This window comes from Thamnophis elegans, chromosome 11, assembly GCF_009769535.1.
Source record: "Thamnophis elegans isolate rThaEle1 chromosome 11, rThaEle1.pri, whole genome shotgun sequence".
NCBI lineage: Eukaryota > Metazoa > Chordata > Lepidosauria > Squamata > Colubridae > Thamnophis > Thamnophis elegans.
This window is the reverse complement of record NC_045551.1, coordinates 59,429,799-59,452,246: the sequence shown is the minus strand read 5'-3', so window position 1 is coordinate 59,452,246 and position 22,448 is coordinate 59,429,799. Positions and strand designations below refer to the sequence as shown.

Below are 22,448 nucleotides of genomic sequence, written 5' to 3'. Positions count from 1 at the left end.
TCTCTTTCTTGCAATTGCTCAGTGATATCTCTTAGATGATGCAATGGTGGACAAACTGCTATTTTTTCCGTCTTCTACATACATCTCACATGCAGGAGAAGTTCAAAAGCTTTGAAAGAAAGAAGGCTTCACATGCTTGAGTAGGGTAAATTTGGGGTGAGATTCCTTTGGCTCTCCTTTATGGCATCGAACCCCAATTGTTTGAAGGTTCACTCTTCTCTCTGAAACACATTCGCTCCGCCATGCTCCATAGAAACACAATTCCATCCAAGCCATTTAGTGGAAGGACCAGTCATTGATTAGGAAAAACAATCATGGTTGAATGTTGAATCGTTTTCAATGACGGAAAAGAACGGTGTCTTTGTACTCGATTACAGGAGGAAACAAAACTAGAATTTTGTCCTGTCTCATTATTGTCTGTGTCAGTAGCAAAGTGCTAAAATGTTTGAAGATAAGGCCTTAAGCGAAAAAGAATGCAAATAAATAAAATACAACTTTTTAAGAAGAAAAAAATAACTATGTTTTACAAAGTGACAGTGTGCTGTGATGGAGTTAAAATATCTAGTGCTATGAAAACCATCAATTTCTTAAGAAAATTTGGTCATTTGCTTGGATTCTTTTAAATAGCCAATAGATCAGTAACTGAATTTCTTCCTTTTCACATACACAGATTGGCTACTAAAACAGATTTCCCCCCCTTGTTAAATCATAAAGCAGTATACTGATAGGAAAGGGCATTGAATCCTCATTTTTGTTCTCTTCCTTTTAATGTCTGTGAGTTGTGATCAACAGAAGGCTGAGGGTATCTATTGACCTTGTTGCTTGACAAAATTTTCTTTCTTGTTTGGCGGAAAAATCCTGCTTAGAAGTCAATAAAATCCATTACGGATCATGTCATGGTTGCTTTATGACTACGACGCAGGCCCCAGCTCGTCCAATATTTAGAGATGCCATCTGCAGAGAAGAAATAAATATTAAGCTGGAGTTCCAAAAGTGAAGATGAAATGCTAATAGTTTGTGCTACTGTATGTACTTCTGAGGAGTTTAAATTGACCATTCATAATTCATGAACTTGGTAAAGTTGATAAAATGTTAGCAAAATGCATAAGCAGTAGTCAAATTTATCATATCCAGAATTTCCGCATGGATATTAAATCATGACAAACTTATTTAAACCTCCCTCCCTCTTCCCTTCCCTTCCCTTCCCTTCTTCCTTTCCTTTCCCTTCTTTCCTTCTCACTGTTTGATACACAAAGCTAGAGAATACACAATGGAAAATAGAGCTTCATCAACTGTTTTCCTATCAAACTAGACAAGAACTGGAATTTTAAATAAGAGAGATGAAGAAACCCTGACAAATTCAAACTAAAAAGAACAACACAAGTATTCCAACAAAAGACAAAATCACAACAGTAGTGTTCAACAACTGGGGAGTTCAGTGACTAACCCATCATTTCATAAAACACTTTCTTGGTCTAGGCACACAATATTGGCTTTTATTTAATAAGACCTTTGAGAAGTTGTAGAGCATGGGTGTCAAGCACGATTTCATTGACGACCGCATCAAGGTTGTGTTTGACCTGGGGGCCAACTTGGTATGGCCGGGATGGGTGTGGCCAGATTGATGTCACTCGTGTCAGGGGCACTCCTCCCAGGCTATGGTTTCACTGTCAGAGGGAGGCTGTTGTGGCCAAAAACAGAGCCCGGGTGGGATGTGCTTGACATTCCCAAGTTCTGTTTTTGCTGGTGGAGGCACCACGGGCCAGTCCTTCACTGTTTCCAGGGTGGCCCTGTGGACCAGAGCTAAGCACCTCTTGGGTTGAATCTGGCCCCTGGCCTTGAGTTTGACACCTCTGTTGTAGAGTAAATCATTGCTATAATTGCAGGGCTGGGAAGTCTCAGCTATCCACCAATCCCGCCAAGCCTGCTATCAGCTGCATGCAAAGTACACCATGAGGGATACCTGTGTCCATTCGTTGGTCTGTGGATCATACGACTCCATTGTATTTAGGTACGTCTGGCCATCGTAGCCACCCACCGCATATAACTTATCACCAAGGATGCAAACACCAACAGCATCACGAGGCATGCTCAATGGGGCTACCATCGTCCAGGTATCAGTTTTGGGGTCATACCTATGCAACAAAAGAAAAAAAGTATACCAGATGAGAACATATTTAGGAATCAAGATGACTTTTAACATGGTACATCTTTCTGTCCTAGAGGTCCAATAGTTTCCTTGGGGACATATTTCCAAAATCAGCCATAGAAGGTAAATGGTTGCCCAAATTGGGCATGTCTACTTTAATGAAAAGAAGGACTAGGGGATAGAGATGATAGTGCAGTGCTCCAATATCCAATATAATTTTATGGTAAAGGCAAAGGTTCCCCTCGCACATATATGCTAGTCATTCCTGACTCTAGGGGCCGGTGTTCATTTCCGTTTCAAAGCCAAAGAGCCAGCGCTGTCCAAAGACGTCTCCGTGGTCAAGTGGTTGGCATGACTAAATGCCAAAGCTGCACAGAACACTGTTACCTTCCCACCAAAGGTGGTTCCTATTTTTCTACTTGCATTTGTACATGCATTCGAACTGCTAGTTTGGCAGAAGCTGGGACAAGTAACGGGAGCTCACTCCGTTATATGGCACTAGGTATTCGAACTGCTGACCTTTTGATTGACAAGCTCAGTATCTTAGCCACCGCATCCCTAATTTTATGGCACTACTCCCAAAAAAAAAAGTGGTGTTATTAGCCATCAAACCTCAAAAATACTGTACACTTTTCTCAAATGATTTCCACAATTTTGGCCAATATTGTATCTCTTAAGAGAGTATTGAACAGTCCAAAACTGTCAATATATTTCAATTTAAAATGCATATTATTCTTACACTTCGCAGCAATTATTTCACTCTGGCTGAGGTTAAAATGCTTCAGGCAATGGAAAGCTGAAAAGCTTTTCTTCCTACCTTCAGCTCAGCACTAGCAAATTGATTTCTTTTTGTATGTAAAAACTTTATGGTATCTCCTGTTTCACCTTGGGGCACATCACGTTATTATGAAGATTAAGCATGCAGCCATTTTTTTAGGAGATGAAATAAAGCTATAAAATGAAGGCAGATTTTCCGTCTGCATGCTCATTTCTTTCTAGGTCTGTCTGGGGTAGTTTTAAGTATTCTATTACTCCCCGGCTACTCCTTTAGAAAACAAAAAGAAAGAAAAACAAAATACAATTTCTATTCATTATGGCTGTATTTTGTTTTCGGTGCGGTGATGGGCATTCATCCAGATTCTTTGAGTGAAAAAAAAAAAGAATTCTGCAGCAAATACTATACTGAAGTTTATTGTTCTAAAGCCTATAAAATAAAGCTTATGCTTGCTAGGTAAGCCTGTAAAATAAAACACCTTTATCCACAAAAATCCATCAGGCACAGGACTACAGTTGTATTGAATCCATGATCTTTCCCCAGGTTTGAAGATAATAGGAATTATGTAGAATCATGGATAGCTGATTGAGGTTGTATCTATTTAGTACTTGGCAGGGTGGTAACTTCAAGGATTTATTGGAAAGTCAGAAAAAGGTGTTGTAGAAGGGAAAAAAATAATAAAAAAAGAAAAATATCCCAGATGAAGACAAAGGGACTACTTTGTTGTCCATGCCCAAGTACCTTCCCTGTATGCATGTAATGTATGTATGTATGTATGTATGTATGTATGTATGTATGTATGTATGTATGTATATAAAAATGTGTTGGTGTGGGTGTGTTCCAGCATAACTCGATTTTAACCAAACTTGGTACACAGATGATTTCTCTCTGGAGAAAAATGCTGTGGGGTAAATCTGTTCTGTTAAGATACATCCTGTTGTGCCATACTGGCTTCTACTGTACAGTGCAGTAGAGTTGCCATGGTAACGGCTTCACAGTACTCCACAAGGGGGCTCCCTCTGGAAAGGGGGAAAATCCAACATTAGAAATTACATTTGGTCCCGACATTTTCCCACTATAAATAAATACCTGGGCAATGCTGGGTTGTTAGCTAGTTTGGAATATAAGACAACAAAGACAGAGAAAAGAAGTGAGTCAAGGAGAGGGAAGGAAAGAAGCCCAGCTTATATCATTTAATCTTGAACGCCCAAAATGAATTGAAAACTATATTTCTATATCTCCAAACCCTTTGCTTTTTTTATGGTGATAAGACAATTTCAAATCAATGGCTTTCTTTGCCTTTAGACCCAATGAAAGAAAACTCATAGAAGATGGATACCTCTCAACATAATCCAAGAGTCTGGAGCAATGGTTAGAGGCAGGGGCATCATGGCCTCCGACGGCGTAAAGAAAACCATCACAGGTGGCCACTCCAACTCCTCCTCTTCTTTTGCACATTGGAGCACACATGTTCCACTTATTGGTGTGAGGATCATAATACTCCATAGAACTCAAGCAGGAACTTCCGTCTCGGCCACCGACTGAGTATAACCTAAAATAAACAACATAGCATTGTTAAGCATGAAAAAAAAACCAACCTCTTAGTCTTCTCCTACATTACCCTGATTGTGTTCAGATATGCATTCTGGAAATGTCCGTGTCTAGTGTACAGACACTCTTGAATATATTTTGGACACTGAAGCACTTAATCTGCTGACAGATCACTCCATAAAAAGTATCTAGTCTCAGTTTTATACCCAATTTATTTAGCTCCTCATTGTGCATGTGAGTATACACAAACCTATATACATATCTGTTGTGGCCCAGCAGGAACCATTGGAGCTGCCACCAGACTCCGACAGCAAGGGGCCTTAAGAGTCGGCTTTGGAGGATGTGGAGGACCCTGGACAAGGTTCCGACTCTGAGCAGGGCGCAGAGAGTCAGGTTGGCTATCAGGAGGCGCCTGAGTCTTGGACCAGTGCGGAGGAGACAAGGGAGTGTGATCCGGACGTCAGCAGTGGGGAGGAGCCAAGGACTTGTTCCTAGATGCCCGGCACCGGAGAGCTAATAGGCATAAGGAACAATTACGCAGTTACAGGAGGTAATTGCACTCAGCTGGTGGCAATTAGGCTCCTCTCCAGACTATAAAAGGAATGCTTGTGCACACACCCCTTTTGCAGAAGTCAACATATTAACTAATGTTGGAGAATAGTCTTGTGAGCTTGGCAAGCTGGATTGCTGCCAAGGCTTATCTGTGCTGGATTGTTGCCAAGGCTTGTCTGTGCCGGTTTGCTGCCAAGGCCTGTCTGTCTATTAATAAATTCCGTAAAGTATCTTTGGCTTGGAGTACTTTGGTGTGGAACGAGGGGGGTCAGAACACATATCTATTTAAATTATATCTCATATGCAATCAACTTCATATTGTAAATGATGAGGCAAGTTTAGCATAGGTCATTAAAATTGTTGAACTTTTTTTTTCATTCTCCCTCAATTTTATTTCAAAGCGGAATTTCTTTCAAGGCATCAAATACTCTATTGCAGTTCTCCTAGATAATATTTGAATGTTTGTGATTATCTTAGTTATAAGGAGTTTGTGAATGTTTCCGAACGTGCAAATAATTCTTCCACAATGGAGAGGATCCACTTCAGCCAATTCTAAAGGAAGCTATCTTGAGATACACTCTCTCATCATCTCATCCTCTTTTTACGACCCCATAATCCCTTGCAGGGTGGAGTCTGGGCAACTGAATGGAACTGAGTGTTTACTGGCCAGATGCCTTGTCTGTCGCCAATGCAGAGTTTTTTCCCCCCCCAGCAGATATATTCTCAGTGTGCCCAGAGAGAGAAATATCTACCTCTATCTAGGATCAAACCCACAGCCAAAATGTTTCCTGGGTTATCTCCACTGTGTTGGAAATGTGGAAGAAGGGATGGCACATTCTACCATATTTGGTGGTCTTGTATTGAAGCCACGAAATACTGGAGAAGGATTCAAAATTGGCTAAAAGAGGTTACCGGGCAAGTGTGGAATGGAAACCCAAGACTTTTTTTATTAAGCATAAAACCAGAGAACATGAGTAAATCTATATGGCATTTGAGCCTACATATAGTTGTGGCCACAAGACTAACTTATGCGCAATTTTGGAAATCTACTACCATACAATCGGAAGATGCCATAATTAAAAAGATTTATGAATGTGCAGAAATGGACAGAATGACGGGTTTGCTGAGGGACAAAGGAGAAAGGGAACATTATCTTAGCTGGAGATGCCTTTTATGTCGCCAATGCGGAAGTTTTTTTTCCCCAGCAGATATATTCTCAGTGTGCCCAGAGAGAGAGAGAAATATCTACCTCTACCTAGGATCGAACCCACAGCCTCTTCATTGTGAGGTAAGAACTCCATCTCTAGGCCCCTGCACCACTTTTGAGATACACTCTCTAATTGAGGTTTTTTTTTTCCAAACAAGATCAGGTTACAGTCCATGAAGATTGAAGGATGATGGTAAGATATTTACAGGAGCGAATTGCAGCCACGCCATCTATTAACTTACAAAAAGTACCACAGGTTCAGATACAATGCATGGTTAAGGTTGCAGGTCTGTAATTGACTTAATCCTCCTTGACAAAATTGATTTCTTTAAGGGGAAAAAAATACCCTTGATTTAGTCTCTGGTAGATTCTCGGCTGATGTTTTGATAAGATCAAGGTCTGAAAGTATTTACAAAAGGTGAAGGAACTTGCCCAGGATTTACACTGACAGAAGGACAGGAGCAGAATTTCCCCTGCGCTATTATAGCAGCCTTGGAAACTGACTTTTTTTTCTTTTCCCTAGTCGTACTATAACATATTCACTAATCATCACAGATGGGTATTTACAGTAATCTGGCTAATCTTGATGTTCTACCAACAATAGTTAATGAACGGAGGCAAAGGACATTCCCGTCCAAGATGAAATCAGCCTGATGCAAAAGCTGTAACGTAATCAGCACAGATTGTCTTTGGGAGCTGTCCATGGTACCAAAGCGGCCACAAAGATTAACCCATCGCTTTTTATTTCTAAGCCTAGCAGAGAAATATTTGGAAATTTAGGCGGGAGCGGGATGAATCAAAAAGGTCACAAAATATTATCCAGTCATGACAAATAAAAAAAATAGAATATTTGTAAGGGTTCCGACGGATGCCCTAATTAAATCATGAGCTTCAAGCCAAGCTTCAAAAGAAATCCCATGGTATGCATGGGATGTGCTCCTGGTTGTGGCTGCTGTGGTGCTCCATCAGTTCCTCCCTACCCCCTTCTTGCCTATGGCAACTAGAGAGAAGGCCAGGGATTCTTTGCAAGTTGACAATATCCCCATGCTACAGAGCAATTAACTTTATATTTAAATTTTTGATAGTTTAATTTAATTAATTGGCTCTATCTTTTATTGCAGTCACAGATCAGAGTTAAAGTTTTAAAGATTAAAATAAAATTAAGACAAATAAAGCAAAGCAAAGCATAATACTATATTATAGTTCGTGGTAGGGTCATCGATGGATGACTAGGATTTTTCAAACAGTCTTAAAATTTTTCTGTATTTGAAGAAATTATATCATACTGATCTGACAGCAACAGCTGTATATAAAAGAGATCAGAATTTTCTGGATATTTTATCAGGCAAGGAGTCATATCATGAGTTTGTGAACCCTGATAGAAGGAACAATAGCTGGGGTTTCATTGGCCCCTTGTCTACAGAGATAAAAATCTCACTCATTTTATAGATTGACTCTCTAGAACTGCTATAAGAAATTTTATTACTTGTTTTATGTTGGTGTTTATATAGGAAATATTATGGCAAATAAATCAATCTGATATACCCCAAGTGGAGAAAAAAAATCTAAATAATATCTATGGTACTTCTTACTGTACAAGATATGTCAGTGGAAGAAAGTGGAATACTTTAATTTGCAATGCATTTATTTATATCAGTTAATTTATTATATATTGTAACTTCTCAGTCTCTTAGAATGATAAAACAATTGATATATTTCAACTATCCAGGAACATCATGTTCACCTCTCCAGAGTTAGACCTAATGCAAGAATAACCACACCATAAATATTGTCTCACCAAAAGAGAGTGAGAGTAATGAAAAAAGCATCTGTTTTAGATAATATAACTATTGAAGCATGGCATTCTATATGCAGCTAACAAATTATATTATGTTTGCTAGCCACAAATTATGCAAACAGGCATTTCAATGCACTCATAGAAATAGATATAGATAAGCTGATTTATGTGGGGTTTGTCTAAGCGATAGATGAATATCACCCAGAACCTTAAGATAAGAAAACAATAGTAAAATGGAGTTATATGTGATTATTGATGTGATTCAGTTCTTTCTAGGCATATATGTAATTTGTCAGGATAATGACAATTAGCAAGAGATGTAAATCATTACTGTAAATGATGACTATATTTGTCTTCACAACAATGGGCTCTTGCAAATCTGCATTTAGAAATAACTAAATTCTGTATCTAAAAAAACTTTACTTCATAAACAGAGGCAGTTCAGTCTAATGGTTAAGACACCAGGCTAGAAACTGGGAGAGTGTGAGTTCTAGTCCCACCTTAGCATGAAATCTAACTGGGTGATCAAAGGTGGTATTCAGCAGGTTCTGACCAGTTCTGGAGAACCGGTAGTGGAAATTTTGAGTAGTTTGGAGAAGTGGTAGATACCACCTCTGGCTGGCCTCGCCCCCATCTAGTATCTGCCTCTCAAGTCCCAGCTGATCGGGAGGAAATGGGGATTTTGCAATAACCTTCCCCTGCCACACCCACCAAGCCATGCCACACCCACCAAGCCATTCCCACACTCACCAAGCCACACCCACACAGTCGGTAGTAAAATGTTTTGAATCTCACCACTGTGGGTGATCTTGGGCCAGACACACTCTCTCTTAGCCCAACTCACCTCACAAGGTTGTTATTGTGACAAAAACAAGAGGATGAAAGGATTACTAGATATGTTCACAATCTTGGATTGTTTATAAAGTAATAATAATAAAAGCAGGATATAAATAAAGCAGCAAATAAATAACTAATCAGAGGGAAAGAGGAATACCAGTGTGATGCATAAAATGATCATTGAGTGCAGAGGATCAAAAGATCGATCCTTTTTCCTTCATTTCTAGAACTGTGTCTTTGCAGGAAGAACCAAAACAACTGGAGATAGATCCAATGAAGTATTTTTTTTATTGGTCTATAGCAGGGATCAGCAATCTTTTGGACCCCAGGGACCACTAAATTCATAATTTTAAATCCCATGAATCACTAATATGATTTGTCTAATGACCGGCTGGGTGGGCATGGCAAGGTGGCCATGTGACTGGGTGGGTGTGGTGAAGTCAATGTCACTCACATTGAGGGGTACCTTGCCAGCCTCTACTTGCCACTCCTCACCTGCCCGCCCAGGCTCCTTAGGGCCCCAAGAGGAAGCAGTTGCTGAAATGTCTTCAAATGTCTACCATGAGAAGAGATGGCAAAACAGCTGGCTCAGTTCAAATTAGATCTGACCGAGAAGGAGGCTCAGCAGAAACACTTCACTGAGGACTACAAGGATAGTGTTTCCAAGCAGAGGGAAGACCTGTGTTAGTGCAAGGCCAGGTACCGGTGCCTGGAGGCTCAATGGGCTGAGATAGTCAGCCAGTTCCAGGCCATGATGCAGTCCCACTGGAACAAGGTCCTCCAGCTCTTCGCCACCAGTGTTGCTTCCCTCCAGCCTTTGTCCAAAGCCCAACACCAGGAGGCTGAAGCAGAGCCCAAGTTGGAATTTCTGACCCCCTCCGACCTGCACAAAAAGCTCCCAAAGTGGGAGACTCTTTGCAGCAACACAAACATTAATTGCACATATCCGGGTCAAGGACCGTAGTTTGAGGACCCCTAATTTAATGCAATATAAAAAATGCAAATCATTTTCTGGTGGACCACCAAAATTTTCTCATGGACCACCAGTAGTCCACAGACCACCAGTTGGTGACCGCTGGTCTATAGTATACAAACTACAATGGTTATATGATTCCTGCCCAAAAATAATAATAAACCCTAGGGAAAAAAATCTCCAAGAAACCAAGGTTACAAGTTTTATGCCTACGGTTTGTTTTTGTTACATCCAAAGAGAAAGAAAACATTTTCAATCACTGTATGACCTCCAAATCTGAATGGCTTTGACAAAACATTGAGGGTGACCTCAAAAGGCCCTTCCCCATTCATTCCGTATGAATCTTGCTAAAAACCGGTTTTATAAACAATAGTATTTATTTTGTCCATATATTTCCTCCCTTTACACCATCCAGTTCACAGGCTAAAGAAGGACAAAGCTCTATTTTCCCCTTTGCTGAATCTATTCCAAGGTTGCATATATGTGATTTTACTGCAGTCCTGCTTTCACAGTAGTGCCCAATATTATGAAAAACCTTTTGGGAAAAGTGTATTTTTGTAGTTTGATGACTAATAACACCAATTTGTTTGGGAGTAGTACCATAAAATTATATATCAATGGAAAGATACTTTAATCAAGAATTTAATGCAGTAATGTGCATGAAGGATTTGCTCTCAGAATAGCAGTTATAAAGAAGAAAAATGAAACACAGGAAAAAAAAGATACACAAAAATTGTATCTGACAAATGTCCTCCTCTCAGCTTCAATACATGACATCAATAACTGAATCCTACTGTGATCTGATTGGCTCATTGCCAAAACAAGATGACACCTGATTGGCTCGCTAGACACTCAGGCTCATTGGCTACAATCAAATGAAGGAAAGCTACATGATATCAACCTAAGCAAGTTGTGCTTCCTTTTTCTGGTTATTTGGCTATACATTTTCATAGGATATAGATAATTGAACAAACTTTGTTGCACTGCACAACACTCACACCATTCTTAGGGGCAACCTGCAGTTTCGGTTAGCTTACAGCTAATCCAGAAGGAACTGGCAAAGGAGGTTAAACTCCAAGCCCCCCAGAGACTTTGCGAATGTCTCTGAGGTCACTGGATCTCCTCCAACCTTTCACTGTCTCTCCGGGACAGCTTGGGTCCGAAACGAACCGTCCAATTTCCTTCGGAATAGGGGAATTTCAGGAATAGCCTGAAACTCCGTCTTTTCACTGCTAAGCCCCGCCTTCTTCTGTTGCATTGCATTCTTGATTAAATTATCTTTTGATGTATAATTTTATGGTACTACTAAAAAAAAGTCGTGTCATTAGCCATCAAACCTCAAAAATACACTTTTCTCAAAAGGTTTTCACAATTTTGGCCACTACTATGTAAACCATCTCCAAGCAGGGAATAAAATTTTAGTTACAATAAATGAAGCATCAGAAAATGAAATATCTACCATGCAAAGATTCCTTCAGCAAAATTCTGGTTTTATTGCACAACTTATTGTTGTAATAACCGTGCAGTGAGCATACCAAAAGATAAACTACTCAATGGATTATTTTCTTCCCTCACTCTGATAGGCCTACTTAATGGCAGCATTATTGTCCCTCTTGTTTCACAAGACATAATTAAATAACTCAGGACATTGTGCTGCACAAGGCTTGGGATTTTATTATATCCTCACCATATTGATCATTAGGGGGAAAATAGTGTCCACTATGTTCATTCAGGAATTATTAATCAACAGTTTTCTTCAGAAACTCTGAGCATGTATTTTTCTGGAAACTGCACCAGCCTTTGAATTAATTTTCATCAAATGTTTCTTTCTTTTTCATCAGTCCATTGAAATAGCAGAACAGATCAATAATGTGGCGACATGCCCCTAATGGGGTTTATCCTTGCTTTTCAAAGAATCAGAGTTGGACAAGCTAATGGCTTTAGCCTCTTTAATATCTATCTAATTTAATAGAACTAAGAAAGAATTTTCCAACAGTTAGAACAATTAATCAGTGGAACAACTTGCCTCCAGAAGTTGTGAATGCTCCAACACTGGAAGTTTTTAAGAAGAGATTGGATAATCATTTGTCTGAAGTGGGGTAGGTTATCCTGCCTAAGCAGGGGGTTGGACTAGAAGTCCTCTAAAGTCCCTTCCAGATCTGTTATTCTATTCTGTTCTGTTCTACTCTGCTCTGCTCTGCTCTACTCTACTCTAGCAGGGGGTTGACTAGAAGACCTCCACCGTCCCTTCCAACTATGTTTTCTATTCTAATATTTGTTAAATTTAAGTACAATTCTCTGTAGTGTTCTGAATATATTCAGTCTTTAATTAATTACTTCAGGGGGGGAGGGGAGGATGAACCAAACTTGGAATGCCGAAACTGGCACATTTGGGGAGAAAAAATGGAACATGGCTCATTCATCCATCTCATTTTATACACAATTAATCACAGTGACATCTTGACAAGATGAAAGGACACAACAGACCTAGGCATGTTGACTTTAATCTTATTGGAACACACTGTGACTTATTTCCTGAAACCTTGAATGACGACAACTTAGCTAACAAAATATGTTATGCTGATGGCTAAAGGGAATATTAATATATAAAAGTTTAAAGGTATTTCTCATTATGTAAAACCAACAATCCGCCCCCCAGAAACCAGTGTTTAAAACAAACAAAAAACAGATTTCCAATTATTCTATTAGTTGTTGTTGTTGCTATGTAAGAAGCTCTATGTGCAATGATTTGCAAGTTTTACTTCTACACAGAATGTTCTTAGACCTTCCTTGTTTTCTTCCTTCCCTCCCCCCTTCCTTTCCTCCCTCCCTCTTTCTTTCCTTCCTTCCTTCCTTCCTTCCTTCCTTCCTTCCTTCCTTCCTTCCTTCCTTCCTTCTTTCTTTCTTTCTTTCTTCTGTGTCACTAAATATATACACACCAATGTCTGTGCTCATGTACTGATCATCAATAAAGCTTTTTGGGAGCTTTACAATTATGAGAATAGGTGTCGAAAGATCAGACTCACATACTGAATTATGAATGAAGTCCAGATGACTCAGTAGGAAATAAATGTCAACTCCAGTTTCAGCACGTTATGTATTTAAACCTCACATTTAAAGAAAAAGGCAAAAGTCTTCAGGAAGCTAAATTCATCCAGGAACAATGAATGATGGCCAGGAGTGTTTCTAAATCTACCCGATAGCTGGTTTTCTTAAATTCAGCACAGCTAAAAAATCTACTCTATTTCTGCATATGATTTTTGACCACAGGGTAACCAAATGTGGCTGCATTTGAAAAAAAAAAAAAACTGAAATGGGAGTTCAAACAATAAAATTAAATAAAAAAATAAAAAATAATAAAGTAAAGTAAAATAAGATCATGATAATAAAATAAAAAAAAAATCTTGTTTTCAGATGCAAAGACTCCAGAAAGGAAAAAAAAAATGGAACCACTTCAAATGCTTGTATTTGTATTGAAATTTATTGTTTGAGAAAATGAAAGCAAGATTTGATTTTACACCTACAATTACTATAACGGGATCAGATAGAAGAGAATACTCGTAGCTCAGGGCAAACCACTAGTATACAAGCCACACAGAGGGCAAGCCATTAGTATATCAAAAGAAAACCCTCAGTTATTTTTGTTAGGTATAATTACTGATTGTACAGGTATAGAGACTAACCTGATTTTGCATTTAATAACTGCAGCAAGACTGCTGGTGGCGTAATACTGGAAGAAGGAAGATTTGCCTACTATTCAAGAATGGACATTAAAAGTAACAAACTTAGCAGAGATGGCTAAAATATCAGCATATCTCAAGAACCATTCCAATGAGAGATATAAACTGGAGTGGAGAAGATGGATTGACTATACTCAAAATAAATATGGGACTAAGAAATTCCACATAGTTTATGACTGAGGCAACAAGGAATGACATAATCTGTTTAGAGTTAGCCTAGCAAAGAGGAGTTAAAGCTCAAATGATAGAGGATATTAACTTTTTACTTTTAAGTTTATTTTAGAATATTTTTGTTAAAGATTTATACCCTGTTTTGGTTCTGGGAAGTCGGGGGAGGGAAGGTTGGGAGGGGTGAGGTTTGGGTGGGGAGGGGAGGGGAGGGGGATGGAAGTAAACATTTGTAAAAGTTTTTTTTTTCAAAATTTTCAATTAAAAAAAGAAAGAAAGCAGACCTTACTCCTTCCCAGGGAAACATCTGCAAGAAAACACACCAAGATCAGAGAGCACCAAGGAGCACTGGAACATTTTCATCACATCTCCTTTAGGATTTGGATGGAAATGATATCAAGATGAAGAGGCCATCATGTACAGGTGGCTAGCAACAACTTGTAAGACCATTATGTGGAGCTATGCCAACAGGACCAATCCTTCAGAGCTTAGAGGAAGAGACTTCGTTTTAGACCACTGTGCCTTGAAATGCACCCAAAATGCAACCACAAAACCACAATGTGTGTGTGTGTGTGTGCTCGTGCGCCTGTGTGCACATGTGTCTGTGTGTGTGTGTGTTTGTGTATGGCAGTAATAATTTTGAGTATGGATCATAAGTAACTGTTTTTGAATCTGAAACTGGGGCAGATGTTAAGCAAGAACCACATATATCCTGTTTTCCCCAAAATAAGACCCAACCAAAAAATAAGACCTAGCATGATTTTTCAGGATGTTTGTAATATAAGCCCAAAATAAGCACCAGTTAAGATTGTCAACTAGAAGGATGCATTCAGTACTGTATTTCCCTGAAAACAATATCTAAATGGAAAGTAAGCCCTAATACATCTTTTGGAACAAAAATTAATATAAGACTTATTTTTGGGGAAACATGGTGTTTGTGTCTGTGTGTGTTTGTGTGTGCGTGTGTGTGTGTAAGAGAGAGATGGAAAGAAAGAAAGAAAAATAAAGAAAGAGAGAGAGAGAGAGAAGGAACGAAAGAGAGAAAGAAAAAAAAGAGAGAGAGAATAGACTACATCTCAGTGAAGTACAGAAGATGTATCTTGTCATTTTGCTAAATAGATGCACGGCTATCGAATCATGGAAAAGTAGGAATATATAATATATGAAAAGTCAAAATAAAGTTTCTTTTGATGTAAACTAGACTGCTAACGATTTTCATGAATGCCACCAAATTAGGCAAAAATATCTAACATATACAAAAATACTAAAACTGAGTTTATTGCTGAGATTATTTATGAGTTTCTGACAATAAATGTATGCATGTATGCAGACATAAACAAGAATGTTTAAGCAGTATAAAAATTAACAGCTTGATTCTAGCATACATCACAATAAATCTGTCCTCCATGTGCTAAAGGCTGATTTTTATAGCTTACATTTTCTGTATAAATGAGGGTCAAACCTAGGTTACATTAAATATGTAGCATGCAGCTGAACCTTGAAGGAGATACTGTAGTTGTAAGAGAAAAGATGTATAATAATAATAATACATGAAATATTAAGTAATCCTGAAAAAAATACAAATAGAAATGGCAATCCCATTGGTTGGAAATATTGGGAAGATTTTGATTAGTACAAAAGAGAGTGAAAATATTCAGGAATTAAGCTGGACAGCCAAAGATCTGAATAATTCAGAAGGGAGCAGTGAGTTCTTGACCAAAGAATAAATCCCCATGGACCATGTTGGACCATCTTCAGAATCAACGTTGGGAGAAAGCTTGAGAACGGAACTCATCTTCATTGGCACAGCTTGGTCTTTGTGTTATCAGTTAGCATAGCACAAAGAAAAATAAATAGCTTCAGTCCCTTCCTCTAAATCAGTTGTCTAGGTGAGTGACCTTTGCTTGAATAAATCAAATTGCATTGTAATTTTAACTTGATAAGGCTGCCAGATTGAGAACATGGATAAAGAATTGGACAGCTCATCCGAAATTTAGCAGTTCACTGGTTGGTCAGCAATTGGGACAGGTGTTCTGAGATTATGGGTTATGGATACTGTAAGTCCTCTATTTGGAATAAGTTTTAAAGTTTAATTATAACTATTTACAGATCCGTTATGTAAAGGGAGGGGGATATATTAGAGTTTTGATGTATCTTTCAGCATTCAGCCATTTTTTTAAAAAAAAATGTTTAATGTTGGGTGTATTTGGTATTTGGGGTTGGATTTTTTTATGTACACATGGCTTTCCTCTTTTTTGTTCTTAGTGTTGGATGTTTGTTAATCTTTTTTCCCCCTTTTTCTGTGTTTTATTTGCTGATAAAAAAGTAAACATGTTTGAAAAGATGGAAAAAGTTTTAAATTGCAGCCACTAAATCTTTCCTTCTCTTGGCTAAAGAGCCAAGGTGGCGCAGTGGTTAAATGCAGCACTGCAGGCTACTGCTAGATCAGCAGTTCAGCGGTTCAAATCTCACCGGCTCAGGGTTGACTCAGCCTTCCATCCTTCCGAGGTGGGTAAAATGAGGACCCAGATTGTTGGGGGCAATATGCTGACTCTCTGTAAACCGCTTAGAGAGGGCTGAAAGCCCTATGAAGCGGTATATAAGTCTACTGCTATTGCTATTGCTCTGTATTTATCTGTGTAATCTCTCTTCCCCTCCCATATCTATTTAACTATCATCTGTCTGTCTGTCTGTCTGTCTGTCTGCCTGCCTGCCTGCCTACCTACCTATATACCTACCTACCTACCTACCTACTTATCTTCTTCTTCTTCTTCTTCTTCTTCTTCTTCTTCTTCTTCTTCTTCTTCTTCTTCATCATCATCATCATCATCATCATCATCATCATCTATTTATCATCTATCTATGATGTATCTATCTATCTATCTATCTATCTATCTATCTATCTATCTATCTATCTATCTATCTATCTACCTACCTACCTACCTACCTACCTACCTACCTACCTATTGATTGAGCTATCGTCTGTCTGTCTGTCTGTCTGTCTGTCTGTCTATTTATCTGTCTGTCTGTCTGTCTGTCTGTCTGTCATCTGTCATCTGTCATCTGTCATCTGTCATCTGTCATCTGTCATCTGTCATCTGTCATCTGTCATCTGTTATCTGTTATTTATCTATCTAGCATATTTAAGAAACTAAACTAAGATGTAACATTTTCACTCTTGTTTTTATTCAGAAATAAATCTAACATTTCTGCACAATTGTAGAATTACTACCCATGTTAGGCTCCTGTTCAGATGTCCTTCACATTTATTAAATAAATAATAAATAAATAAACGTTCAAACGACGAAGGAAGTTCTCTCTCTCTCTCCATGTCATGTAACTCACGTACCCATACACTTCTTCAAACACACACACACACGCACACACACACACACACACTTATATCTACACACTTCATCCACAAAGCTACTTCTCCAGATTCCGTACCATCTGTCAAGGGCTAATGAGTTTCTGCATAATAGTGGCACTTTGCAACGTAGTTATCTTTGGAAACATCATAAAGAGATTTCTTTTTTCAAAAGTGACAAAAAAGGTTGGTTTCACGATCCTAAAATATCTGTAATAGAATATTAGTCTGCTATGCTGGAATCATGTTCCCAGAACTGTCATATAACAGCTCAGTTTGTGGTATTACATTCCATGCAACAGTTGGCGTTCACAGTAGCCTTGGTATTTAAAGAGTGTTAAAGTCTGTTTCCAGTGAAAAAACTTCTACCAATGAGAGCCAAATGGTTGTTCCCAAGAGTCAACTGAAAACTGTGGAAGATATAAGGGTCTGTTGTGTGATTTCTCAAGACGATGTACAATGTGGAACTATGTCGCTCTACAACTTCCCGTGTGCACATAATATTAATTCTTCCAAAGAAAAGGAACAAAACTGACATTTTATAACGTTCTTCATTAAAGCCACATGGTTATCACCATGGTTATTGCAAGTTTGCTAGCAAACAGATGTTATGTTACAGAGCCATAATTCTCCGTGATCAGTTGGAGAGGAATGAAGGTAAAGGTAAAGGTTCCCCTCACACATATGTGCTAGTCATTCCTCACTCTAAGGGGCGGTGCTCATCTCTGTTTCAAAGCTGAAGAGTCAGCGCTGTCCGAAGATGTCTCTGTGGTCATGTGGCTGGCATGACTCAGTGCCAAAGGCGCACAAAATGCTGTTACCTTCCCACCTAAGGTGGTTCCTATTTTTCTACTTGCATTTTTACATGCTTTCGAACTGCTAGGTTGGCAGAAGTTGGGACAAGTAATGGGAGCTCACTCCATTATGTAGCGCTAGGGATTCGAATCGCCAAAATGCCGACCTTTCTGATCAACAAGCTCAGTGTCTCAGCCACTGAGCCGCTGCATCCCTTCTGATGTTATGTTACAGGCGCATAATTCTCTGTGATCAGTTGCACAGGAATATCTGTCCTCAAATGTCTGTTAAGAAAATAGGCCAATGAACAGCAATGCTAAATTCAGGTTTGTTTTTAGTGGCTTAGTTCTTAGTTTTAGTGCTAGATTCTAAGCCATGCTTCACAAGGCACATACAATGGTGACAAGAACATAGAACAAAGCACATATTGGCATAATGAATATTCAGAATTTTTAAACTGGATAAATTAGTAGATGAGTTTAAACAAATTAATTTATATTAAAAAGTACCATAAAAATATGCCTTACTGTACTCAAAAAGTGAACTATGGGGATGAACTGATGCTTACTAATTTAGAAACAATTTCCCTCTAACATAAATTTGACTTCAGAGGAAGTTTGCTTAAAATGTTTGCTTTTATTTCCAATTCTTCTAAATTCTGCTTGCAGCCTTTAATTGGTTTGGCAATTAAAAATACAAAGTGGTTACTTCAATTGTTCATAGTTTGTAGGCCCTCCTCATTTTCTATTTTTATTATATTTCATTGGAAGGACAGAATAAATAGGTATATTATCTATGAGCCATGGTGGCACAATGGTTATAGTGCAATATTAGAGTCTGACTCTGCCCACAGTTTGGAGTTTGATTCTGACTGGCTGAAGAGTGACTCAGCCTTCCATAGCAATATTAGATTTATATACTGCTTTACAGTGCTTTACAGCCTTCTCTGTAAAAGCAGCTTACAGAGTGAGCATATTGCCCCCAACAATCTGAGTCCTAATTTTACCGTCCTCGGAAGGATGGAAGGCTGAGTCAACCTTGAGCCTGGTGGGATTTGAACTGCCAAATTGCAGGCAGCAGAAGTAGCCTGCAGTTCTTCACTCTAACCAATGCGCCACCGAGACTCATCCTTCTGAAATTGGTAAAATGAAGACCCAGATTGTCGGGGGCAACATGCTGATGCTTGTAAATTGCTTACAGAGGGCTCCAAAGAACTATCAAGCAGTATATAAATCTAAACGCTATTGTTATTGCTATTGCTACATTATAGAATATAAAAGCACTAATAATTGGGCATTACTAGCCAAATGTTTTAAATCAACTCTTCAACTTTTATATGCAGCTCCCCATGCCTGACTTTGATCTTAAATTGGTAGCAATAATAGAAATGAAGGAGAAGAATTTTAAAGAGAAACATGTCTGAAAATTGTAAGGAGAAATTATGAGGGGAAAAACCCGTAATAGCCCATTACTTGCCTTTCTTGTTGATGTTTACTGTGTTTTCCCAAAAATTAGACATGGTCTTATTTTCTTTTGACCCCCAAAATAAGCACTTGGCCTTATTTTCAGGGAGGTCTTATTATTTTTGAGGTGCAGGAGGCGGCAAGTGTAGTCACCTCCTGGCTGCTTCTTGTGCGTCTCTGGGCCTGAGGCAGCCATGACCATGACAAATGGGGCACGGTGGCTAGATTTATGGGAGCAGCTGTTAAGTAGGGGCATGTGGGGTTCATGGTGCATGTTCCCCCTCCCTTCCCCAGCCCTTTGGCCTTGCCTCTTCACCTCGTGTTGTTTGCGAAGCAAGCAACCAGAGGAAATGGTGAGGACTGGCTGCACATGTGTTTAAATATTTTCGAGGAGGGCTTATTTTAGCATATGCACTCAAAAGCCCAATTGGGTTTATTATCCGGGGAGGTCTTATTTTAGGGAAAACAGGGATAAACTGCTTGGGAGGAAAAGCTACATGGGACATGTAGAACTTTCTTGCAGAAAGCCACTCTTGCATGTTGATGCCCAAATCTCTATGTCTCTCCCAGTTGCTATTCTCAATTCCCCCTACTCACTTGCCATTTAAAGCTGCCACCCCAACGGTGCTTCTGGCAATGGACATATTGGCCACAAAGGTCCACTGTTGACTTTGTGGATCCCACCTCTCGACTGTATTCAAATAGCTCCAGCCATCATGACCTCCTACTGCATAAATGGGCCCTTCAAGAACAGTAACTCCTAAAAAGAAGAGGCAGAGAAAGAACGTGAGAACAGAACCAGCAACGGAAGGAAAGATTTCTAAAGGCTCAATGAGAGGCCCTCGGTGCTCTCTGAGCTTGACTGGTTTCTTGCAGATGTTTCATTACCAGGAGTGGGATTCAGCCAGTTTGGACCAGTTTGGGCGAACCGGATGCTAATTTTACATCTGGTTTGCCGAACCGGTAGCTGTCCCTGCCCACCCCACTCCTCCCCTCTTAGGAGTCTCCACGAGGCCTGTTTTTGATGCCAGGTAAATGCAGGGCCCACGCAGAGGGTCTGGGAGGGTGAATAATGGGCCTCCTGGAAGTCCCAAAAACGGGCCCATTTCTGGTCTCTGGAGGGCCTCTGGAGCCTGTGGGAGGCTGTTTTCATCCTCCCAGAGGCTCAAGGAAAGCCTCCGGATCCCAGGAGGGTGAAAAATAGGCCTCCCAGAAGTTCCAGAAGGCCATACGAGAGCTTGTTTCTGGCCTATGGAGGGCCTCTGGAGTCCAGGGGAGGCTGTTTTCGCCCTTCTGGAGACTCGAGGAAAACCTCCAGAGTCTGGGGAGGGTGAAAACAGACCCTGACGTGGTGTAGGAGGCTAAGTAAAGCCATGCCCACCATGGCCACGTCCACTCAGCAACCAGACAGAGAACCAGTTGCTAAATTTTTTGAATCCCACCCCTGTATTATTACCCAAATGAGGTAACATCATGAAGGCTAATGAGAAATGCAAAATATATCATGGGCCAATGTAGGGAGGCATGAAGTACTGGCTAGGTCATACTAACATGGAGATCCTAATGAAGAGGCATCTTAATTCCACAGACTCCTTAGGTAGCTTAGAATGTTAGGCTAGGGATGGGGAATCGTTCTCTTTGGTGGGGGTGATTTTTTTTAAATTAATGCAATTGTTCATTTTCCTTCAGGGAGCTATGGAAACATGGCAGTGATGTACCCTGATGGGTGAAAGGAATATAGGGGGTTTTACTCCACTAATCACAATTGACTTTAGGAGATGCTGTTCATCCTTGATTCCAGACCACTGAGACACAGCTGTCTGAACACATTTCTGTGGTCATGTGCTCAGCATGACATCACGTCGCAGCAAAAGGCGTACAGCAAAACATAGAACACTGTGATCTTCCCATCAAAATGGTACCTATTATTTTCTAATTGCATTTACATGCTTCCTAATTGCTAAGTGGGCGGGAGTTGAGGCAGATGACAGGAGCTCACTCTATCACATGGTAGTAGGATTTGAACCACCAGAGTACAGACCTTCTCCAGCATCAGTGGTGGGTTGCAGGCGTCATGCCCCGGTATGGGTGTACCGGAGCCTGCCCGGAGCACCAGGTATCTTTCTGGTACGGTGTGCTGGAGGGCCCACCTGCACGCCCAAGCTCCTTACCTGTCTTTTAAGGCTTCTGCGCTTCCGTGCACGTGGATGGTGCATAAAGCGCCTGTGTGATGCTCTGCAGAGCACCTGGAGCATCGCAGAGGCTCACGGAGGCGCTAAGATGCATGCCCGCACTGCCCGCGTGTGTGCACATCCATGTGGACACCACCAGGCCTGTTCCAACTGTATCGGTTGGAACGGGATCCGGAACCCACCACTGTCCAGCATCTTTTAAACCACTGACCTGCCCTGCCTTTAACATAATAGGGGACAGGGTAAATACTCTGAATGAGGATAGGATTCATTTCACTTTTATTTACACTTTGTTGCTTCTCCCTTTTTTTTAAAAAAAAAAAAACATGAGTTGGTTTGCAGAAGTTTGGTATACCCAACATGTGCAATTTTCACTATTTTTTTTTAAAAAAAGAAAAGTGATTCTGAAAATACCAATTTGAACTTAATTTTGGCTCAGCAATCTGGAGATGCTGCCAAGGTCACAAATCAGGGCTGGCAAAACTACGCAGTCCTGCTGGTGAAAAGATTGCCCACATAGATTCATGAAAAATATCTCAGGTGGGGTTTTTTTTGGGGGGGGGGGATATTTTTGTATACTCTAGATACCTTGTTTGCTACTTATTTTTATTAATGGTTTGCTTTGTTTTTAAAATTTGATAGAGACCCCAGGGAAGGCTTAATGTGCATGAAGCAGATCTCCTTATTCCCAAGACTGAGATAGTTGACCCTACATTTTGCAGCTTGAGTTAAATATATTTTCTCATTCTTCCTGAAGTTCTACAGGATGGTTCCACCACAAAACCGCGCTTGACTAACCGCGCCCGACTAAACCACGTAGCTGATGTCATCAACAGGGCGACAACAGCGCGGAGACAGAAGCACGCTGTAAACCTAAATTT

At 39.9% G+C, this 22,448-nt stretch overlaps 1 protein-coding gene across 2 annotated transcripts in view; it reads right to left on the bottom strand.

Annotated features, from left to right (window-relative positions):
* Positions 1 to 894: 894 nt before the first annotated feature.
* Positions 895 to 22,448, bottom strand: part of LOC116514902 (kelch-like protein 1) — a 138,060-nt gene continuing 116,506 nt past the window's right edge. For both annotated transcript variants that reach the window (XM_032226725.1, XM_032226726.1), the window contains 4 exons: positions 19,973 to 20,135; positions 4,264 to 4,476; positions 1,964 to 2,135; positions 895 to 954 (listed from right to left, as the gene is read on the bottom strand). In XM_032226725.1, coding sequence (XP_032082616.1) covers positions 895 to 954; positions 1,964 to 2,135; positions 4,264 to 4,476; positions 19,973 to 20,135 — 608 coding nt within the window. The remainder of the gene's footprint in view (positions 955 to 1,963; positions 2,136 to 4,263; positions 4,477 to 19,972; positions 20,136 to 22,448) is intronic.